Genomic DNA, 23,471 nt, shown 5'->3' on the forward strand with positions numbered 1-23,471 from the left:
TCTTTAATATTTTCCCACTATGCTCTTCTTTAATATTTGCCCGCTATGCTCCTCTTTAACATGTTCCCGCTATGCTCCTCTTTAATATTTTTCTCCCTGTGTTTTCCTCCCGACTTCGGGCATTGAGGCGGCTCCTCGAGAGCGTTGTTGTGCTGCCTTCGTTTACCTCTGTTTGTTGTGCCGGATAATTTTTTAGGATAAGATGACGTAGGTCAGGCTTTTCGGTTCTTTAGAAAATTAGCAAGTTTAGAAAAATCACCATAGCAACACATCCAAAAATTTTAACCTGTTCCAGCGCAGGCTAACTGAAATTCACTGGATAAGCTGGCCACTCCACCCGGACAAAAATGTCAGCACCCTTCCTCATTGATGAAGGAGCGATATTAGTGAGATTAGCGTTTAATAGAGAGTTCTTCCAGATCGGCAAGATCCGTTTTCACATCATCATGACTTGACGTGATCATGACGTGATCATGACGTGATCATGACGTGATCATCTCCTGCTTATCAGCGGAGAAAGAAGTGGTTTGTCCTTTGAGTTTATTTGCCATTGTACTGTTAGAAGATCATGAAATCTGTGTTAGATTTTTTCCCCTCTTTTGAAGCAGACAGGCACGCGCAATTATCCAGATGACTGAATTAACGAGACTGCTTGAGCACGGATCAGCCACGGATCAAACTGAGTTAGCCTGATGACCGGTCAATCATCGCGGTAATTTAAGATGGATAATAGGACGACATTGTTGATTAAATGTCCTATTATCCAGCTTAAATTACCGAGATGATTGACGTCAGGCTATGTCGGTTTCTCTAAGGCTGAACCCCCTCAAACAGTCTTGTTCATTCGAATAAGAGGCTCGTTCTCTGATCCTATTTGCCATTGTAGCATTTGAAGATCATGGAAGCTGTGCTCGATTATTCCACCTTTTTAAGAGGCACGTGGATTTATCCTGATGACTGACGTCTGGTTAGAATTAGGGAGACCATTTGAGGGCGCATCAGCCTTTGAGGAACCGAGTTAGCCTGACGTCAATCATCTCGGTAATTTAAGATGGATAATAGGACATTTGATCGACTTTGTTGAACCATGTACGAGGAATAGGGCCCTGAGCTGTCGGTTAAAGTGGAGGCACATTTTGTGCGGTTCGACCGGAGTGAACAGGCAGCTGCGTCGTGCCGCTGATTGCGAGTGCACACTGTGAATACTCCGTTGATCATAATTACCGAGGGTTGGAGAGGAGGGGAAAATAAATGACCACTGTGAAAGGCAGATGGGTGACATGCATCAGTGTGTCTACACACACCTCGCATCTCACACACACTCACTCATAATGACTCCTTTTAAATGCTGAGAAATGAAGTTGAGCTCCCTTTTGTTTAAGAAAGGATGAGCTTCCTTGTGAGCTTCACAGAGTCTGCTCGCCAAAGCCACTTTAATACTGCAGGAAGTGTGCATGCAGCTTTATTCATTTTGAATATCGTCACCTTCCTAAAATAATGGCTCAAGTAATTTTTTCAGGTATTTCAGAAAACACAAAAAACTTGACCAAATGTATTAGGGATGCACAAGCTGCCTCTAGAAACTGCACAACAGGCATACTGTAATACCGGACAAATTATGTTATGATTACTAACATTATGTTCGAGTGAGATTTTCTTTGACAAAAATGCTCGCAAAAATGCTAACTAAATTGTTAGCTTAAATGCTAGCTCCAAAATGCCATCTTGAAAAGCTTGTAAAATTGCCTAAGTGACATTGTCTTTTAACTTAGGCAAAATAAAAAGGCCTAAGTCACACTCTTGACATAGGCCGTCATACTATAGAGTTAGAATCACATGATCTGTTCAACTGAGGATGTAGGCGATTTTACCAGAGGTGGCCAGAATCATGAGGAGATGATTTAGGCAAGAAAATCCTTTTTGTCAAACACTATATCTCCAGGGCCCTATTCTTACCACCTGGCTTACTGAGTTAGCCGGATAATTTTCAGGATAAGATGACGTAGGTCAGGCTTTTCGGTTTCTCAAAGTAAGTTTAGAAAAATCACCATAGCAACACATGAAAAAATTTGAACCTGCTCCAGCGCAGGCTAACTGAAATTCACTGGATTAGCTGGCCACTCCCAACGGACAAAAAAGGCAGCTCCCTTCCTCATTGATGACATACGGTACATACAGTATATCCTCACAAGTAAATATTTATTCGTATACTACTGCCAGCAGTTACATTTACATAAATATACTCTGATTGATTTGGGTGATGAGGCACTTAAAATTAGCCGATAAATTTTCCCAACACTGACGCATTTAACTTGTCTGATATATTTGCGACGCTTATGTCTCACAGTGGGGGCGTTATTAAGCTGCGTTCACACCAAAAATGTGGCAAAAACGTTGCAAATCGTTTGCTGTTTATGCAGTATTAGATTTTGCCATGATTAAGGTATTGACTTCCTCATAGGCATTCATGATCATCTCCTGCTTCTCAGCAGAAAAAAAAGGTTCCTGAGTTTATTTGCCATTATACTGTTAGAACATCGTGGTGTCAGTGCTCGATTATTATCCCTTCTGAAGAGGAACGGGCATGCACATTTATCCAGATGACTGACGTCTGGTTAGAATTAACGAGACCGTTTCAGCACGATTCTGCTATTGAGAAACCGAGTTAGCCTGACGTCAATCAACTCGCTAATTTCAGCTGGATAATAGGACATTTGATCGACTTTGTTGAACCACGTACGAGAAATAGGGCCCTGATCTAAATCATATGAACCGCTGAGTGTTTAGTGCATGATGAGAAGTATTTACTGGCTTTATTTGCATGTACAGTTTTGTACAGTGCATGTACAGTTTTATGCTCAACCTCGTAGTTTAGGTGAACTACTAGAGGTGGAAATTAAAAAACACTTGGCTGATTTGATTTGTGTTAAGTTTAGCACAACGACTCAAAGTCTCTGATTACAAGTGATTGCCTCACTAATTATAACGTAAGGTCTTTTGTTCACGATTTGACTTCCAAGTAAAGTAAGGTTGTTGTTATTTCAAACTCACAACTTTGGTTTTATCTTCATACTTTTGGCCATCATTCCAGTTGGTAAAACATGTTGTTTTATGTTGTACCTAAAAACAAAATAATGAAGTGCTGAGATCTGAGAACAAAACATAATTATAAAACATAGAAGCTCGATCAGGTTAAGTTGTAAACTCATTTGCAAGATAAAACTAAAATAAACAATAAAATGGTCACGCAAACTTTTCACCATACTTACTGGATCAACTTTGACTTGTCTGTTTTAAGTAAGTAAAGTTTATTGAGTATAGCACTTTTTATAGAACAAGATCACAACTAAATAAAAAAAAAGATAAGACCATAAAAAAGGACAGTTTTAGTGAGTAGTGTGTGCACACAGTGTTTCAGAAGGAGCGTTTTTTTTTTTTTTTTTTACCTCCAAACTAAATGATTTAGATGAACTCAGTTAGCTTGTTCCCATCTGCCTCATTGTCTGACTCCTGTTTCTCATCCCATCGAACATGGTATGTGTAGTAGTGACGGGTCCCTTTGGTGAGGACAGTGTTATGATGCAAATGGTGTCCAAAGCGTTTACATTTAGAGCCAAATCTTATGAGAATTATCCTTTTTTTGCAACATAGTTATTGCATCAGGATATTACAGCCCAGTGGCCAGGAACATGTGTCGACACTGTACGTTTCCTCAAACCACAAATACGTTATTTGCCGTTGTTACTTCATATTTTGTTGTTATGTTACGTTGTGGTGGAAATGGTGAAATTCAACGTGTCCGTGGTTTGCAGAAATGTCTCATACCAACATTGATTCCCAGTGACAGAAGCACCAATGCAAGAAGCCACTGATTCTATCATTAATAATAATGACGACAGTGCTACAGTAGTTTTATGTTTGCACTGCACACTTTTCGTACATGAACAACATACATTTCAAATTTAGCGGTCCATATTTTAAGTTTATGGTACTCCCTATTTGTAAAATACATGTGCATGAATCTATAAAGTGTATTTTATGTATGAAGCTTTTAAAACCATGTGTTTACTTTGAGTTAATACTACCCATGGTTTATTTTCTAAGCTGCATGTCCCACATGTTCCACGGGGCCATCAGCCATTTCGTCAGCCGGGGCCATATGTCTTCATTACAATATCTGACTGGCCTGGTCACAGGCAGGCAGGTGGGTGGGTGGTATCAATCACCAGGGGCAGCAGATAACAGAATGGATAAGACAGGGCATTGATCTCATCCAGAGAGAGCTGACACACAGTCGTGATAAGGAAGGGGTTAATGCCTCGCGGGCCACCTGGGATCAGTGGAGGTGCTCGGGTCAAGGCGGCTCGAGGCGACCGCGGAGTGATGGAAGGAGGCGACACGGAGGGCCGGCAGATGGGTCCCGTTCATGCCCACTGAATGTCAACATTGATGATCGAGAGGCTTATGGAGGAGGGGGGTAGGGGAGTCACGCTGGGAAACGTTAGTTTCCATGTCAGTCATGTTATTGATAACGTATCATTGATTTTGTGCAAAAACACAGCAGACAGGCTGATTTCTAAACTAAACTAGCTTTCAAACAGCCAGTGTGTGTGTGTGTGTGTGCTGCATTTTTTTTTTGTAGCTCACGGTGAAGTGGCTAAACATAGTCGCTTTTAAATGCAGTTTTCCTCGGGCACCAGTCAATTTTTTTAGGTGTTTGAGCTAACGTGGGAGGACAAGCGCCTTTATTGTTGAATATACTATTTGCACTCTTTCCGACAACAAGTCCCCTCGAGATTAGTAAAAGCTCCGTCTTGTCTCATCTAAACCTGTGTTAATCCAGAGACAGGTTTATGATCACTGTGTCTCTGGCAAGGGGGTACGTGAGCCAAAAATGACATCATCACATAGTTTGAAGGCTCCACAAGTTGTTGGGCACGTCGGGCTGATTGCCACAAATACTTATAAAAGAACATTTAAATTAAAAAGTAAAAGAACGAATGACAATTTACTATAAATGTGGAAGAGTTTAAGAAAGACGGGCTATTTCTTTTTAAGTTTTGTTTTGTTAAAAGCAGGAGATCTTCAAAATCTACATTCTAGTAAATATCTCTGTTTTCTATACATTTTCTAATCAAAATTATTATGTTAATCAAAATAGGATATTAAATGTGACCGTGAAAGATTAATTTGGTAACATATTTGTTAAGGGCTTTCTGGGTGAGGTGGGACGAACGGCTTCTCTAAGCAAAATAAATGGATTTTTGTTTCGTGAAACCAAAAATATAAATCACCACAACTAATTACAAATAACTACGTGAACAACACTGATTTACGATGAGTTACAGCGTCTTGTATGAGGAAGGAGTTTACCTTTAATTAATTAGAAAATTGGTTGACCTTTCGATCCAGCGTAATCAATCTCTGCATTGCTTGTCACTATTTGTTATTAAAGTATTTGCTTCTAATGAGTCGACTCATCTCGGTGAGTAATTATTTACAGCAGACAGTCGCTTACAAACAGAAGAGAACCAACAGAATAACAGTGGAAAACATCACAAGAAACACTTTTTTTATTGTTGGAATCGCTCAGAGGAGAATAGCGACGGGTTGGCGATGGGTTCTACAGGGTTCACTGGGTCTGGATGCTGGTTGGATAACACTAAGTATTGGTTAGTAGGGACCAGTTGGGATTTGATCTTATATCAGCGACTCACCTTCTTGTATCTGGGGACTGGAAGCTGTGTTTTGTTTTTTCCCACAGCACACACAAAGCAGCAACGCACAGAGACGATCAGAGCATGCAAAAAGAGTAAAGGTGGAGGAGAAAAAAAGAAAGACAATGTTGATCATGTGACATTAAAGTTGAAGCAATTAAAGCAACATGCAAAAGACAAGAAGACAAGTAATAAAGACAAGTGGATGCGGTCTGTTTTCAACACAAACAACATGTTAACACCTCCACAGGTCGAGATGAGGAAATTATGAAAAAAAAAGAATGGCATCCTTTTTAAATGTGCAAAGTGTAAGAATTTCAGTTTAAAACATTATCCCCAGAATGTGGAGAGATGACAGTGTAGACATCTATGTTTTGTGTTGCAGAGTTGTCTGCTGAAAGTATCATACTAACCAGCTACCCACTTACTTACAACAGCTTCGGCAAAAAACATGTGTTATTTTATCAATTCTAAAACAATTTTCTTCATCCCGAGTCCTCTAAACTATTGTGGATCCACTGAGCTCATCTGTGTTCACGTTTAATGATGTTAGTTCCCAAAGTGGCCATTTTATATGAACCTTTTTCTAGAAACTCTGACGTCCCTGTATAAAATGACCTGTTATGACCTCTACGATAATCAAAGCTTTGTGAAACTACAAACCAGAGACTGAGGACATTCAGAGGATGTTTTCACAATAATGGACAATAAGAAGTGCTCGCTTTCCAATCGTCGAAATGTATGCATGAATCTCTAAGTGTCAAAAGTTTTTCAAGGATAATTGTCATTCGGCAAACTTTGCACAATATAATGTTCTTGTGCGACACGAGAAAAACATGACAAAACATGATATTTTCTTTATATGCTTCTGGAGGAATTTAAAAAGCATGACTTTTCCGCAATGTCTTGGAGTCTTTGGATGGATTTTTTATAAATTTTTGTAAATTCTTCAGTTTTTTTTAAATTCACTAAATATATTTGACAAATTGTATCAACCCCAAAATTGCTGCAGCAAATTATGAAACATAATAAAGCATGGAAATGGAAATGACTTCCATCATAATGTCCGATGCCCCTTCACTAAACACACTGCTGCATCTCAAATTAACCTTCAGCTTTGAGATAATAATATACACCTCTTCTACGTGGCCTACCTGAAGATCTCCGGTTCCCCCCTTTAAAAAGACAGAAATGTCTCTTTGGGAAAGAGGGATGGAGTGGAAGAGGTTGAGCCGATTACACACAAACGTAACAATCCACTATTTAGACAAAAGGCAGACAAATTAATGTCTAGACCCGGACTTGACAGCAGCAGTATTAACTGTTAGATAAGATATGAATCACAATTGATTTTTTGCAGTTGCCATGACACATCAGCTTCTCCCTTCATCCTTTCTGAATAGCTTCATGGGGAATCTGTCGGACATTTCATCAATATTTAGTGACAAGAATTTCTCAGTTGTTGTTTTTTAAAGATTTGACTTATTTTAATGGGATTCAAAATGAAGACAAGTGGTTCATGAAAAGCTTTTTTTAAATGTAAAACCAGTGACATGAAAACAGATACGAACACGGATTATAACACAAAAGAGCAAAAACATCTTTAAGAATCAGAGCCAGTGTGTGTGTGTGTGTGCGCTCCCACATACTCATGTGTGGGTGCACCGGGCAATAAAAGGGCCGTCTGCTGCAGAAGGTAGGGAATGAAAGATTGCAGCGGGTGCTAAGGTGCGTTGTCATGTAGGCGGTGCCGAATAAACAGGTCTTGGATCTGCAATTGAATAGTGAGACGCCGTCTGATTCAATGATGAGGGCAGGAAACACGTCTGTCTTCTACGAAGGGAGGTGCTGCACTTAGAAAGACTCATCACGCAGCTGTTTTCTTTAATATTTGAGGGATGACGGGCAGGCATACAACAAGGCAGACAATCAATAGAGAGGAAGCAATATATATGTATATGTATATATCTATATATATATATATAGATATATATATATATATATATATATATATCTATATATATATATATAGATATATACATATATCTATATATACATATAGCTATATATATATATATATATATATATATATATAGCTATATGTATATATATATATATGTATATATCTCAAGGCATGAGGTCAACGGTAACCCTTGCAAAGCCCTACCTATATGTGAAAGCAGTATACTAGCAATTTGGACAGAACTGAGAATATATATATATATATATATATATATATATATATATATATATATATATATATATATATATATAATCATCTCTGTCAAGTATAAACAAATGTATTTGTTAAAAAAGCCTCCCAAGATATCCAGTATACGCCACAGACAACCCTGTTTGACTGAAATATCTCAACAACTAGGAGATGGATTGGCAGTAACATTTGTTCAAGTATTCTTGGTGCCCTGAGGATGAATTCTAAGGGAGTTCATGAAACAACATGAAAATGCAAAACAGTTGCTCAGTGCGTGTTTCTCTGGCTTTTATTGTGAACGGTAAGTGCATCTGCTTTGGATTAAGTAATACAGCTTCCCACTTGGTTCTGTGAGACTAAGGTCAACGGTTCGTATGATATCTTCCCATTTTTTATGTGTTTTTTAAGGAAAGTTTAACAACACATGTCAATATCCGCTCGTTACATGCATAGTAGAGTGTTTTCAAAATAAACTTCACAAGAAACAACTCAGTTAGGTTTAGGCAACAAAAATACTTGGTTAGGAAAAGATTACGGTTTGGGTTAAAATAACGACGGAAGTGGCCTTACTTAGTGTGCCAAATAAATGGACGCTGACTTCTTGTTTCGCACGTGGCAGAAACACCAGCCTCCTGGGTAAAAGACTGGTTTCTGTTTCTCTTGTTGCACTTTGAAAGCAAACTCCAGAGCCCCCCAAAATGGGGGCTCAGCCCTTCGTCGAACCTCTTAGTCGATCTCCCAAGCCCAACCAGTCCAAATAGGGCCTATATTGTCATACAGCAAAAAAAAAAGGGACATCCTGGTTAATATAAGTTCATGACCCTCACTATTCTGGAGACGGACGTCAACAGACTGTTTAACAGAATCACCGCAAAGCAGGTCCTGTCCCACCTCAAAACCCTGACTGACCCACCACTGGACCCTCTGCAGTTCACCTACAGGGCCAATAGGTCTTTAGACGATGTCAACATGGCCCTCCACTACATCTGGACTCCCCAAGAACCTATGCCAGGATCCTGTTTGTGGACTTCAGCTTTGCCTTTAATACCATCATCCTGTCCCTGCTGCAGGACAGGCTCTGCCAGCTGCACGTGCCTGACTCGACCTGCAGGTGGATCACAGACTTCCTGTCTGACAGGAAGCAGCACGTGAAGCTGGGGAAACACGTCTCAGGCTCTCGGACCATCAGCACCGGTTCCCCCCAAGACTGCGTTCCCCTCTGCTCTTCTCCCTGTACACTAACAGCTGCACCTCCAGTCACCAGTCCGTCAAGCTCCTGAAGTTCGCGGATGACACCACCCTCATTGGACTCATCTCTGGTGGGGACGAGTCCGCCTACAAGTGGGAGACTGACCACCTGGTGCAGCCAAAACAACCTGGACCTCAACGCTCTGAAGACAGTGGAGATGGTTGTGGACTTCAGAAGGAATGCAGCCCCACACGCCCCTCTCATCCTGTGTGACTCCCCCGTCGACATCAGGCTTTCCCGGTTCTTCAAAGGTTGACCCGCCTCAAACAGTCTCGTTCATTCGAACCAGACGTCAGTCATCTGCGTGGAGGAGCAGGAGCTGATCACGACTACATATGATGAATTTAAGTCCATAATCATGGCAAAGTCTAATGGTTCGTTCATCCAAAGCGTAACGAATATTCGCAACACTTCCTGTTTGTGAATGCAGCATGACTGTGCCTCTGCTGGTCAGGCTAGAGTCACATAAGCATTGCAAAAATATCAAGTTAAATGCATAAGTGTTTGGAAAGTGTATCGGTGTAGATTACCATATAACTAGGAGTTTGAATATGTGTATGGGCGGATCAGTATGTATTATTCATAATCAGAAATCCAATCAATTGAAGCAGTGAAAATAAATTGTGTGTGATTCTCTGTATTTTTATCACGATCACCTTAATCATGTTCTACAATAATGATATGTATGGTGTACTAATAACACTGTCATATAAGTATGAGTGCTTTAACACATCCATAAGTTTCTTTAGCGCTAAATAAACGTAAGAACAGCGCGGCATGCAGCGGCTGATAGTCTATGTCTATGATACGGGCAATGAGAAGCTCTCGTAAATAAATTAATCGATTACGCCACGTACGGGAAGTCATCCTGATGTGAGAACGGATCTTGGTGATCTCAAAGAACTCTCGCCCTATATAACTAATATTACTCCTTCATCAATGAGGAAGGGAGCTGCCTTTTTTGTCCGGTGGGAGTGGCTAGCTTATCCAGTGAATTTCACTTAACCTGCTGTGGAGCAGGTTAAGGGATTTCGATGTGTTGCTATGGTGATTTATCTAAACTTGCTTCGAAGAACCAAAAACCCTGACCTACGTCATCTTATCCTGAAAATTATCCAGCTAACTCAGTAAACCAGGTACGAAAAATAGGGCCCAGGACTCTGAAGCGAGCTAGGAAGATTGTAGCTGACCCCTCTCACCCTGGTCATACACTGTTCGAGTCCCTTCCCTCTGGCAGGAGGCTGAGGTCCATCAGGACCAAGACCTCACGCCACACAAACAGTTTTTTCCTGTCGGCAGTCAGTCTCATCAATAGAGCCCGGGTCCCCCACTGACTCTGTCACCCCCAGGAATATTCCCTACCGTTCACTCCCCTACACATCCCTCCACACCTTATATTTACATACACTTGCCACTTCACACAATCAATCACTTCATTCCGTGCACTTTACTTATTTGAATTTTTAATTTTAACTTTAATTTGTATTCTCTGTAGACCCAACTGTAAATATTCAATACACCCATTTGTAAATATCCATGCTCCCTTTTTAATGAACTCTATTTCATGTTTGTCGTTAAATGTTCTTTGTTAAATGTTTTGCACCTCCCGCCAGGATAAATTCCTAGTATGTGTAAACTTACTTTGCAATAAATGGTTCTGATTCTGAGAGTTACTTGGAAGAGCACCCTGAGTTTTGGAAATATGCTATTTCATATTGATATAATCCTTAGAGCCTACTGAATCCACCAATAACTCCAAATCTGCTGAGAAACCAACCTTCGCCAAGATACGCACAACATTGCCATTTATGTCCTGCAAAATAAATGAAAAAGTACTTACTTATGGCTGAAATAAGATTTATCAGGCCTTTTTTGGATCCTAGATTCCTCTCAGCCTGCTGCACATGGCCAGAGTGAAGCGAACACCGTTCAGGGACCAGGCTGGGAGTGGGAACTTTCAGTGTCAACCGAATTAGACATGATCGCTCGAAAATCCTGAACTAAAATAATTAGACAGAAGCCATGACACGAGCACTCGCTCCTCACTTAAAAAAGCTGCTTCCTGATATCAATGCGCTACTTATTTTTGATTGGCCTGAACAAGAGTGGAGTTAGAAAACAGTTAGAAAAAAACCCTTCTTCTCAACACAGGGAGATGTAGAACAGACCTCAGATTAACCGTGGCCTGACAGAAGCTGAGAAAAACAAATTAGCAAAGTCAGAAGCCATTTAGGAGCATTGTTGTGGAAGCTGACAGAGTTGTGAGGCTTCCAGGCTGCTGCAGGAGACTGAAGGCTCACACACACACACACACACACACACACACACACACACACACACACACACACACACACACACACACACATTGGAGGGGGACTGCTGAAATTCTGAGTGATTGAGCTACAACATTTTTCTTCTTTTAGAGAGAGGTGCAGGATTGTAAATTGGCCCGTAATTGTTCTGCACTCAGGTAGTCGAGCAACTGGAACAATGGCAGAGGAGCGAGGGCCGTGTCTTTCCATGTAGACGGGCCTCCTGCAGCGAGGACTTCTTTTGATAATTTCATGGCTATGAGGCATAAAAAAAAGCTGCAGCAGAACCAAAGCGCAATGACAGGAGACGTCTCGGGGCTGTGATGCTGTTACACGAGCAAAAGCTCATTGTGTTAATTTGTGAAATTCAGGTTTTTTATTTATTTATTATGTTGCATGAGGCGAGCTACAGTGAGAAGGTGGATAGCTGATGTTTGTAGGATTCGTAGCTTCACATCATTCACGCTTTTATTGTAAGAGTGCTTGTGTGTTGTACTTGTAGCGGCTTATAATATATTTATCTTATTTATTTATAGTTTATTGGATCGAGACAAATGGGAGCATTACAGGCACCCCATTCTGGTGGATCTGTAGGCCCGTTTAGTACATCCTCCATGGGCAGGGATGATACCTTATTTGCTTTTTGTCCAATGAATATATATCTCATTGTATATCTATTTTCAGACACAACGCATACTATACAGTGGTGTCTAGCTGTGTGAAATGCTTTCACTCGTCTTGGTAATTTGAACATTGAGTTACATGCAGTCAATGCACTGACAATAATGTGACAAGAACAAGCAATGAATCGTGTCTTGCTTTGCAGAATCATAACTACAAACATGACGAAAGAGAATAAAGAGTGAACAAACTCCTCGTTCTCTCACATCGTGAGAGTGGAACCAGCTTGATTGTTTTGTCAGGCAACGTAAATGCATAACACATGGATGTCATATGAATATTAGAACGACTGCCTGGCAGCTAAATGCCTCTGGAAGTTGCAGTTTCCCGCCCAGCGTTTGCCCAGATTCACATATTATAAATATATATATATATATATATATATATATATATATATATATATTAGTAAAAAAATATGAAGTGTTTTTAAGACAAAATGGAAGTTCCCAAAAGATGTTTTTCAAACTTGACAAAATAAACATTCTACATGGGCCCCTTTTGTAATTCCTGTTGTCCGATGTTTGTTAATGCGGTCGCTGACATGTGGCCCTACACTATTGACCTAGCAACAGGATGGCAATGAAAAGATCTATATGCAATAATATGTGCAATACTCTTACTATATTTTGTGCCTTATTTTGTTTACCTTAAGTTCATAGTAATGATGTGTGTTAGCTGTTACTCTGTACAAGCTTTTCTTTGTACGGAGTAATTCTGTTATCTGTGCATATGCCAATACAAATATCTTGAATCTTGAATCTATATTGCCGTGTATGATTCCAGCGAATAGTTTCCAGTTAGAAAACAAGCTGTTTTTTCCACTTGGAGGAGTGATGGAGCGACAATCACCCGAAGCTCCATATCAGCAAAGCTGATGAGCTTGTGGTGCACGACCAGAGGAACTGGCTGGCTGTCCTGGTTGTTATGGAAGGAAGGGGAAGTAGGAAGTAAAGGGCGACACTGAAGCCCTCTTCAGGAAGGGACATAGCCGTTCGTTCTCCCATAGGAGACTCGCATCCTTCAGGCTCCTGCAGATCTTCTATCCCTTCATCGTCTATGTACATTCATGAAGCGAATTCAGAACACGCAAATATTTTTACCCTCAAGTTGAAGCATTTTCAACTTGCATGGACACGTCTTTGCATCCATTCATGCCGCCACGGTGGTTAAATCAGATTCTAACCGCATCTTTCCATCCCGTTCACTCAGTAAACACGACCAACCCAATATGTCATGCACCTCCTTCAGAGCAGGTTATTGTCCTACACAAAAACTGACACTAAAATAAGCAGAGAAAATGTATTATCATGAACTGAAAGCAAATAAAATTGATATCCTTTGAGAAAAGACTTAACCTGAAACAATAGTGCCCGGTTAAATAAATTAACTTAATTAAATAATTTCTGTTTTTAGTTTTCAAGCTATAATTTATGAATATGTAAAAAAGGAAACTCGACTTTCCAGGAGATGACGTTGTTTTATGCTTCACAATGAATCCCTGTTGTTGTTTATTTACTGCAGTCTAATCTCATATAATTTAATAGCAAGAACATTGTAGAGATTTAAATCTGTGGTGGTTCAGATGCCGTTGACCTGATCATCGCTAATGCTGTGACGTAACTACGTATTTTTCTCGTAATGTTACTGGTTAAGAGTAAATGAAGATGACACACAGAAAAGATTTAAAGATTTCAGGTCCGCCCAGAAAAAAAGCCCTTTCAGGATGATTATTTCTTTGAACTCTAACCCAAATCAGAGCACAATATGTGAACATTTTCTCTGCAAAGATTGACTTTGATAAAGTGAAGCTTTAAAGGTTAAAGCTTAGCTTTCTTCATTTTTTCTGTGTTCAGTCTTCAATAAACTTTAACCAGTAACACATATATTGCTATATACAATGTTATAAACAAGGGTTTCTGTATTATATCACTTTAAATTATTCAAATAGCACTTGTGGTTGAGGAGATAGCCCAGTTTTAGTATGGGTATGAAAACCTTCGCAATTTTCGCAGGTGGATGTAAAAAGGTACACTTAAAACCAGTTGCTCAAACTGGACTTCCAGGATGTCAAGTCATTAGGTGCAGCTCAAGTCTCTAAATTGTTGTTTCCTCGATTGACCCGGAAGTGGTTCTGCGCCGCCATCTTGATGGCCGTCCCAAAGCTCTTATTCTGCTCTGAGGAACGGGGAGGGAAATCGGAGGAGCCATGATCGAGGAGCCACGAGAGCGAGCTTCCAGGAAGTGTTTTAATGCTGGACACGCCCCCTCACTGTTCATCTGTTATGTGATTGTACGCTGCAGCTGAGCGGACTGATCGCTGGAGTTTCATACCAGAGACGATCACAGATTAAACTCAAATTAAGATAAAATAATCCTTTATTAGTCCCTCAGTGGGGAAATTACAGGATTACAGCAGCATTGCTGATCAGATGTGATCAGCTGTCAGTCGGCCGCAGTCATCAGAAACCGACGTTGCTTCACGTGGCGCTTCAGAGGAAAGGATGTCTCATGTCCCTTAAAACATATTTCCCTGTGTCTTCTCTCCGCGCATGGTTTCCTTGCGTCTCACCATGCATCCCTGGTGGGAGGGACTAAGACGCAAGGAAAGGACGCAAGTGAGGGAAACGGGGATGCAATTTAGAGACTTGGGATGTACCCATTGTCTCACTGGGGACTGAAACAATCTGCTCACTAATTGAGTAGTCAACCTTGTTCAGCACTCTTTAGTCATGCAGGGCCCTGTTTCTCGTACCTGGCTTACTGAGTTAGCGGGCTAACTGTCAGGATAAGATGACGTAGGTCAGGCTTTTCGGTTTCTCGAAGCAAGCTTCGATAAATCACCATAGCAACACAGCCAAAAATGTAAACCTGCTCCCGGGCAGGCTTACTGAAATTCACTGGATAAGCTGGCCACTCCCACCGGACAAAAAAGGCAGCTCCCTTCCTCATTGATGAAGGAGCGATATTAGTGATATTAGTTTTATAGGGAGAGAGTTCTTTCAGATCGCCAGGATCCGTCCTTTACATTATCATGACTTCCTGTACGCGGCGATATAGATTTTGCCGGCAAGGAATCATTTATTTACGAGAGCTTCTCGAGCCGCGGACATTGATCACCATAGGTGCAGCTGATCGCCCGTCTCACAGACATAGACTATCAGCCGCTGCATGCCGTACTGTTCTTAAGTTTATTTAGCGCTTCAGAAACTTATGGATGTGTTGAAAGCACTCATAATTATATGACAGTGTTATTAGTACACCATACATATCATTATTGTAGAACATGATTAAGGTGATCGTGATAAGAATACAGAGAATCACACACAATGTATTTTCACTGCTTCAATTGATTGAATTTCTGATTATGAATAATACTGATCCGCCCATACACATTTAAACTCCTAGTTATATGGTAATCTACACATACATGTATATACATATAGTACATGATTTATACGTGCATACAGTACTTATATCCTCATAAGTATATATTTATTCGTAAATATAATCTGATTGATTTGGGTGATGAAGCACTTCAAATTTGCCAATACATTTTCCCAAAACTGACGCATTTAACTTGTCTGATATATTTGCGACGCTTATGTCTCGCAGCGGGGGCGATGTTAAAGTTGCGTTCACGGCAACAACGTTGCAAAAACGTTGGAATATTTGCAATGCGTTTGCTGTGAATGACTACTATTGACTTCCTCATATGCATTCATGTTCATCTCCTGCTTCTCAGCAGAGAAATAAAAAAGAAGGTTCCTCTGAGTTTATTTGCCATTGTACTATTAGAACATCTTGGTGTCAGTGCTCGATTATTGGACGTCTGGCTAGAATTAACGAGGCCGTTTCAGCGTGGATCAGCCGTGAAGAAACCCAGATAGCCTGATGTTAATCACTTCCCTAATTTAAGATGGAGATTAGGACATTTGCTTGACTTTGTTTAGCCAGGTACGAGAAACAGGGCCCAGATTGTTTTGAAATGTTGTGATCGTGGCTTTTTTAACTCGTTTATGAATACTGGGAACAATAACAGCGACTCTCCTGTGGCCGAGTGACACCGAGCAGCAAACAGAGCCCGCGGAGCATCTGCGCCATGATCTTCATCAGCACATTTACGATAATGAGGCACCGGATTAATTACAGAATTTGGAGATCTGTCTTTTTCACTCAATTAATTATTGACTTTGTTGTTCTGAGCCCCAGAGCCCCCAAAAATGGGGGCTAAAAGCCGTCTGTACCCCTTGTTCCCCGTGTTCAAGTAGTCGTATGAACCCCAAATGAGTTCTAATACTTGTGTTTTTTTATATGATTTTTTCCAGAATTATTTTGCAAAAAAAAGGTTTATTTAAAAAACAAACAACCTCGAGTGGTCCCAGAGTTTTTCAAACTGTATGGTTCAGGGCCTTAACAACAACTCACATACTGATAAGGCACCTTTTTTGAGCTAGGACCTAAATAATTGGAATCTGCAACATAAATCACAATCCAACAAAGCATTGGCATGTTAGGAAGGAGTTTCAGTCAAAAAAATGTGTCGTTAGGTTGAAAAATGGAAAAGGCGGACCAGGAAGGCTTTAGGACTCAGAAGAGTCTGCCGAAAAAAAAAGGTTTTGCGACTTTACAGGTACTAATAGGGGTTTAATTAACCTACTTTACGGGGATGTGTCTTTGATTGAAATAATCGAATAAGGGGTACCGCGGCAAGTTTACGTAAATACTTAAACTTAACGGTTACTTTGATTTTGTTTAAACCATAGGTCTCTTCTCACAATGGTATTGTGGCAATTTAAATGAAGTTAAACAACCATGTGGTTGCGGAGATAATTAAGGTGCCGTTAAAAAAATGAGGCGCTGGGGGCTTGGTGATGCAGAATTTTAAGCTCTGCCCGTTCGTTCTCTGCTTCCTTAGTAGGATGATCGCGCTGTGAAGAGGGAGATTCAGAGGCTTGAATTTTACATGCAGGCACGGCTGAGAAACCACAATGTGAGTCCTCGGTTTGGCTCGACCCCGACACCCTGCTCCAACTGGAGATTTAGTGAGTCAAATGAGACCCAAAAGAAGAAAGTGGCATTTAGTTGTTTTTCTTTTAAACGAGTGACATTATTGAGTACCAGCCCGCTGTAGCATCAGGAAACCCTCTGAGTCATTCTGCACAATTCAATAAAGTCTCAGCAGGAGAAACTACTCTGTGGCAGTGAAACACCCCAAAGGCTGAGATTTAGAGCAAACTTCTTTTATCTGTGTTCGATCCCACACATCCGGACTACTCGCCCTGACAAGGAAGTGCTGCTAGCTCCGAGCCATGTCCGTCTACACGCATGTGCTCCCTTTTTTTTAAAAATCAATTTGAGCCTATTTCGAGGGGTTAAATTGACTTATTCCCATCATGTGAGCCATCAGGACGGATGTGGTCTGATTCACTTACTGTGGCGAGGAAGAGGAGGGTGAAGTTAGAGATGGAGTCATACTGGCAAGGTGGAAACTGGGAGCGAAGACAAAAGTTAATTTCTGACCCTGAAATGTTCCATCAATTTTCCGTCATCATCCAGAGCGGACAGCATTGTCGAGCGGGGCGCCGCTCTGAGGACGTGATGGTGACCGGTGTTCTGCATGAGGACGAAAAGTGCTTTAAAAATAAGTACTTTTTTCTTTTCTAATTACTGTTATTATAAGCCGTGATGTTGGCTTATCAACTGTATAGTTCCAAGCAGTGTTGGACTATAGTGCATCAGTGAAAGTTGTTTCTGCATCATAAATCTATTTCTAAAATCATTTTATGCCTCCGCAACCAGCGAAAGTCTTTGGTTGAGGCTGAAATTATAGTTTTAAACTAAAATCTTTTATAAAAGTAGCAAAATGCTTTAAGGAATAACTCAAAGATTGTGTGCGTAACATGAAAGAGAGAGCGAGAGAGAGAGAGTAATGAACACAAAATATAATAATATTGCACACAAAACTATTTTCGTGAATTAAGTTCCAATAAGCAGGAGGCTAAAGCTAACGTATGCTCTACAATGCAGAGCTTTTTCTTTTCTAGACGGCAGCAAAGAGGTTGAATGTTTCTGGAACATAAAACAAGGTCTCATTAAAATATATTTATCTTAAACAAAATCACTTCAAATAATGAGTGAATATTAACCGGCGACCATTATTAATAATGTCACATTTGATTGGCGGATGCCGAGATAGCCATCACCGCATTTAGCTACACGTTTCTTGGTCGCAACTCGACCTTAATTGAAACAGTATTTGATTTCACTGTGACGTCTTTGGTTCCAATGAGCGGCAGCTCTCGTCAGTGGAGGAAAATTTATTAAAAGCTCACTTAAACAAAGCAAATATCATAAATCACTTAATTTTTCACCCGCATGATAAAAAGAAAGATTATTTGCACAAAAGTATGAGTGTCTCAAGCAGGAAAACCAGATTTCAACAGCAGTTATTTGACCTTTTTATAGTATCCTTCATTAAAAGAAACTACTAAAGTAGTACTAACTACTAATCTTCTACCTGTCTCCTGGACCCTGTTCCAACGAAGCTGTTGAAGGAAGTTTTACCTTTAATTAGCGCCTCTCTACTAGATATTATCAATGGGTTATTACTAATGGGTCATGTACCACAGTCTTTTAAAGTTGCTGCAATTAAACCTCTTCTTAAGAAGCCCACTCTGGATCCAGAGGTGTTGGCTAACTACAGACCTGTCTCTAACCTTCCCTTCTGCTCTAAGATACTGGAGAAGGTAGTCACAAATCAGTTGTGTGACTTTTTACATAACAATAGCTTATTCAGTCAGGATTTAGAAAGCATCATAGCACAGAAACGGCACTAGTGACAATTACTAATGACCTTCTAGTTGCATCAGATAGGGGACTTGTCTCTGTACTTGTCTTGCTAGACCTTAGTGCAGCGTTTGACATCATTGACCATGACATCTTATTACAGAGACTAGATCAGTCGATTGGTATTTAAGGTACAGCTCTAAGCTGGTTTAAGTCGTATTTATCAGATCGATCTCAGTTTGTATTTGTAAACGATGAGGACTTGATGACCACCGCCGTTCGTTATGGAGTTCCACAAGGTTCTGTGCTTAGACCAATTTTATTCACCTTATATATGCTTCCTTTAGGCAATATTATCAGAAAACCCTCCATAAACTTTCACTGTTATGCCGATGATACTCAGCTATATCTGTCGATCAAGCCAGATGAAACCCACCAGGTCACCAAACTTCAAGCGTGTCTTAAAGACATCAAAACCTGGATGACCTGCAACTTCCTGCTGCTGAACTCGGACAAGACTGAAGTTATTTTACTCGGACCAGAACACCTCAGTACACCTCAATTATCTGATAATATGGTTTCTCTGGATGGCATCGCTCTGGCATCCACCACCACTGTAAGGAATCTCAGAGTTATTTTTGACCAAGACCTGTCCTTTGGCTCCCACGTAAAACAAATCTCAAGGACCGCCTTTTTTCATACGGAACATCTTAAAGATCCGGCACATCCTGTCTCAAAGCGATGCAGAAACGTTGATCCGTTCATTTGTTACTTCAAGACTGGATTACTGTAACTCCGTTTTATCAGGCAGGTCCGGTAAGTCCTTGGGTCTCTCCAATTGATCCAGAATGCTGCAGCTCGTGTACTAACGAGGACGCGGAAGAGAGATCACATTACTTCTGTACTAGCTGCTCTCCACTGGCTTCCTGTAAGATCGAGAATCATATTTAAAATCCTTCTCCTTACCTATAAAGCCTTAACTGGTGATGCACCATCATATCTTAAGGACCTTATAGTGCCATATTACCCCACTAGAGCATTACGCTCACTGAATGCAGGGTTACTTGTGGTTCCCACAGTGTTAAAAAGTAGGTTGGGGGCTAGAGCTTTCAGTTATCGGGCTCCTCTTCTGTGGAATCAGCTTCCACTTTCAGTTCGGGGGGCAGGCACGGTCACCTCATTTAAGAGTAGACTTAAGACTTTCCTCTTTGATGGCGCTTATAGTTAGGGCTGTTTCAGGCTTATAGTTAGGGCTGGCTCAGGTTTGCCCTGGTCCAGCCCCTAGATATGCTGCTATAGGCCTTGGTTGCTGGTGGGGCATTTTAGGATACTGATATTCTCTTCTCTTCTTCTCTTCCTCTTTTACTCCTCCTCTCCTCATCTCCTCTTCTTTCTCTCCTTCTGGATAAATTAGTGTCTCTTCAATGCACATTACTAACTCTACTTTCTTTTTCCATGGATTCGTGGCTGCCTGGAACTGGCCCTGCCTGCTGCCATGGCCCTGCTGTTCCCCTTCCTCTCTACCTCCTTCTGCTTCATGGATCGTGGTTATCTGGATTATGGACCATGCCTACTACTCATTATATGAATAATTTCTGTCATTCATTGAATGTGCTGTCCGGGGGGAAGGCACGGTCCGTTACGTTATTCATTCTGGCCACATGACATCTATTGCTTCTGTCCATCCGGGGAGAGGGATCATCCTCTGTTGCTCTCCCTCAGGTTTCTTCCCTGTGAAAGGGTTTTTTTCCCTGTGAAAGGGTATTTACTATCTTTATTGGGGAGTTTTTCCTGATCCGATGTGAGGTCCCGGGACAGGAATGTTATGTGTACAGATTGTAAAGCCAAGGCAAACTTGTATTTGTGATGTTGGGCTATATAAAATAAACTGAATTAAATTGAATTAAAGGGTAATGATCAAATACTTCTGTTCTCATATGGGCTATTTGTCCTCCTTATTGCCCTTAGTTTCCACCTACAAAGTAATCCTACAAAGCAGATTAGCAAGTGCAGTTGGTAAGAAACTCACTGACCTTTTACTTTATGCATAATATATCCAAATTACTCCACTACAACCTTCTAAAAACCATTTTCAGGCTTTCTCTGTCCGTATTTATAAAAAAATTGTGGAGCACAAACACCTGTTTATCCAAGCGTTAATTATTTCGTGGAAAAAGGAAAAGCCTTACTAGCCTTATAAATAAGGAGAAAATATAATAAATAAATATAAATATTTCAACTCCGGCAAAAAAAAACACGTGATGCAAAGTTGCGTCAGCCAATTAGCGTTGAGAATCAGCGTTGAGAATCAGCGTTGAGAATCAGCGTTGAGAATCAGCGTTGAGAAGCTCCGCCCGTCATCACCGCCGGCCTGCCGTTGCTGAATCAAACTGCTGCTGAAGTAGCCCTGGTAGCGGCCGTCATTCAGACGCTGTTGTGGGACTACGGATAATATTATGAACCCAGACACGGTGGAATTTTATGTTCCGACGTATGTGGATAAAGCAGAACTAGTGGCTATTTCCATGGTGGATGGCAGAAACGGCAACTGTTTTACGGAGATAAGCCAGACGTAGTTGCTGGAGGAGTTGGTGAAATTCCGAGCTGAGTGCGGCTACGGATGATGTTATGAACCCAAACACGAGGGCGTCTGACGTTCCAACGTTTTTGGGACTTCCACAACAAGTATTAAGCAGAACTAGTGTTTTTTTATTCCATGGTCGTTAGCGGAAATGATAGCTCTTTTCACAGTGATGAGCAACGGAGATAAGCCACACCCCCTTTGATGCGGCACGAATGTTCGCGGCGCCTTTGGTGTGAACGCACACAAATTGATTGAAAATTATATAAAATTTGCTTTGTAATTGCAGAGCGGAAAAGAAACACGAGGAAAGGTGAAAATACATCAGGGATGATTGGCAGCTTAATTGAGGGGCAACTATGCAGGTAGCATGCTGTCAGCTGTGCTAGGTGAAGGGCCTTTGACACATTGAAATATATAAGATGGAGGAAGGTTTACGGAACTTTATTTAATGCTCTAAGCATTACAATCGTCAAAATGGACCTCAATAATCTCAATAGTCATCAGCACCACAGTCGCTTGAAAAAAAGAAAAGACTTCAAGCTGACTTTTCAGAGTGTACAGCAGTGTCCTCAGAGTAATAGTGAAATATATGGTAGCGCTTTATAATAAGTACACACTATTTAGCACTAGTAAAGAATGAATAAACACTGAATTCATAATTTATAAAGCATCATTCCAAACATGAACACTCATTACTAACTCAATAGTATGCAATTCATAAACAGTTATAAATGTTGCTTGGGTTATTAACTAATACTTAACTAACAAGTAGTAACTACCTGAATTAATCATGAATTGCAGCATTTGTTTTTATCATTACTTAACACTTTACAAATTATCTTATTAATCATCTATAAGTCTTTAATACTTCATTTACAAATAGGGAATCCATTATTCATAAAGTATGAAAACCCAAGTTTATTAATCAAGAATTTATAACTGTGTTTATCAATTGCATACTAATTAATTACTAATGAGTGTTCATGTTGGAATAATGCTTTCTGAATGATTACTTCAGTGTTTATTCATGCTTTACTAATACTACATTTATTATTTATTATATTATATGTATTTATTATAAAGTGCTACCAAATATATAATATACTTCTAAGTGAACTAACCAAGAGGAAGCGTGTCATAAGAGAAAAGAATGGATCCCGGAATCTGGGGGATTCGAGGTCGAGCGGTTCACTTCTATTGTGGCTGACGAAGGCGCCGATAAGAAGTCTACAATGAATAAAAAAAGACAGCGTCTATGGTTCTGCTGGATTGATGATATTTTCTTCAAACTGTCCATCGATAGGCTGAAAATGTTGGAGGAGTTCAAGGGTCCCCTTACCACTGTGTGTCATGAACAGTGTATATATATATATATATATATATATATATATATATATATATACATAGCGTGAGAGAGCTGTGGAGAAGATGGCCTAGTGAGGCCAAAAGTGTTGAAAACTACCCAGAAAGGGCATGAGACGAAGTTGGAGGCTATTTCTAATAGATAATTAGTTTGCACTACCAGGCAATCCTTTATTAGCCGAGTGGAGAGGAATCGGACAGAATGAAGAATGAGCTTTTAATTGAATGTTTTAGTCGGAGACGGTCAATGTGATTAATAGTCAAGCAGGCATAGTTGTATTTAGAAATAAGTTGTGTTCTTTTTATTAAAAATAAATTCAGTGGCCCTTTGCATCCCCTTTTAACCTCTTTGTTTGATCTAGATATAATGTTACTTTCTTATGATCACGTCAGCGTTGTATATTTGAGTGACCCCCTGCTTCATTATGAAAAAGCCCAATCCCCACCTGTGACAGCCCTCTAGCTTTAGGCAGGGCCAGGGCCCTGTTTCTCGTACCTGGCTAAACAAAGTCAAGCAAATGTCCTAATCTCCACCTTAAATTAGCTAGATGATTGACATCAGGCTATC

General features: G+C 40.4%; 1 protein-coding gene across 1 annotated transcript in view; it reads right to left on the minus strand.

Moving 5' to 3' along the window:
* Window positions 1–23,471, minus strand: part of doc2b (double C2-like domains, beta) — a gene marked incomplete at both ends in the record, with an annotated part of 138,468 nt that overhangs the window by 53,486 nt on the left and 61,511 nt on the right. The window contains one exon of the mRNA XM_079235996.1: window positions 5,718–5,741. Coding sequence (XP_079092122.1) covers window positions 5,718–5,741 — 24 coding nt within the window. The remainder of the gene's footprint in view (window positions 1–5,717; window positions 5,742–23,471) is intronic.

This window comes from Taurulus bubalis (genome assembly GCF_910589615.1).
Source record: "Taurulus bubalis genome assembly, chromosome: 2".
NCBI lineage: Eukaryota > Metazoa > Chordata > Actinopteri > Perciformes > Cottidae > Taurulus > Taurulus bubalis.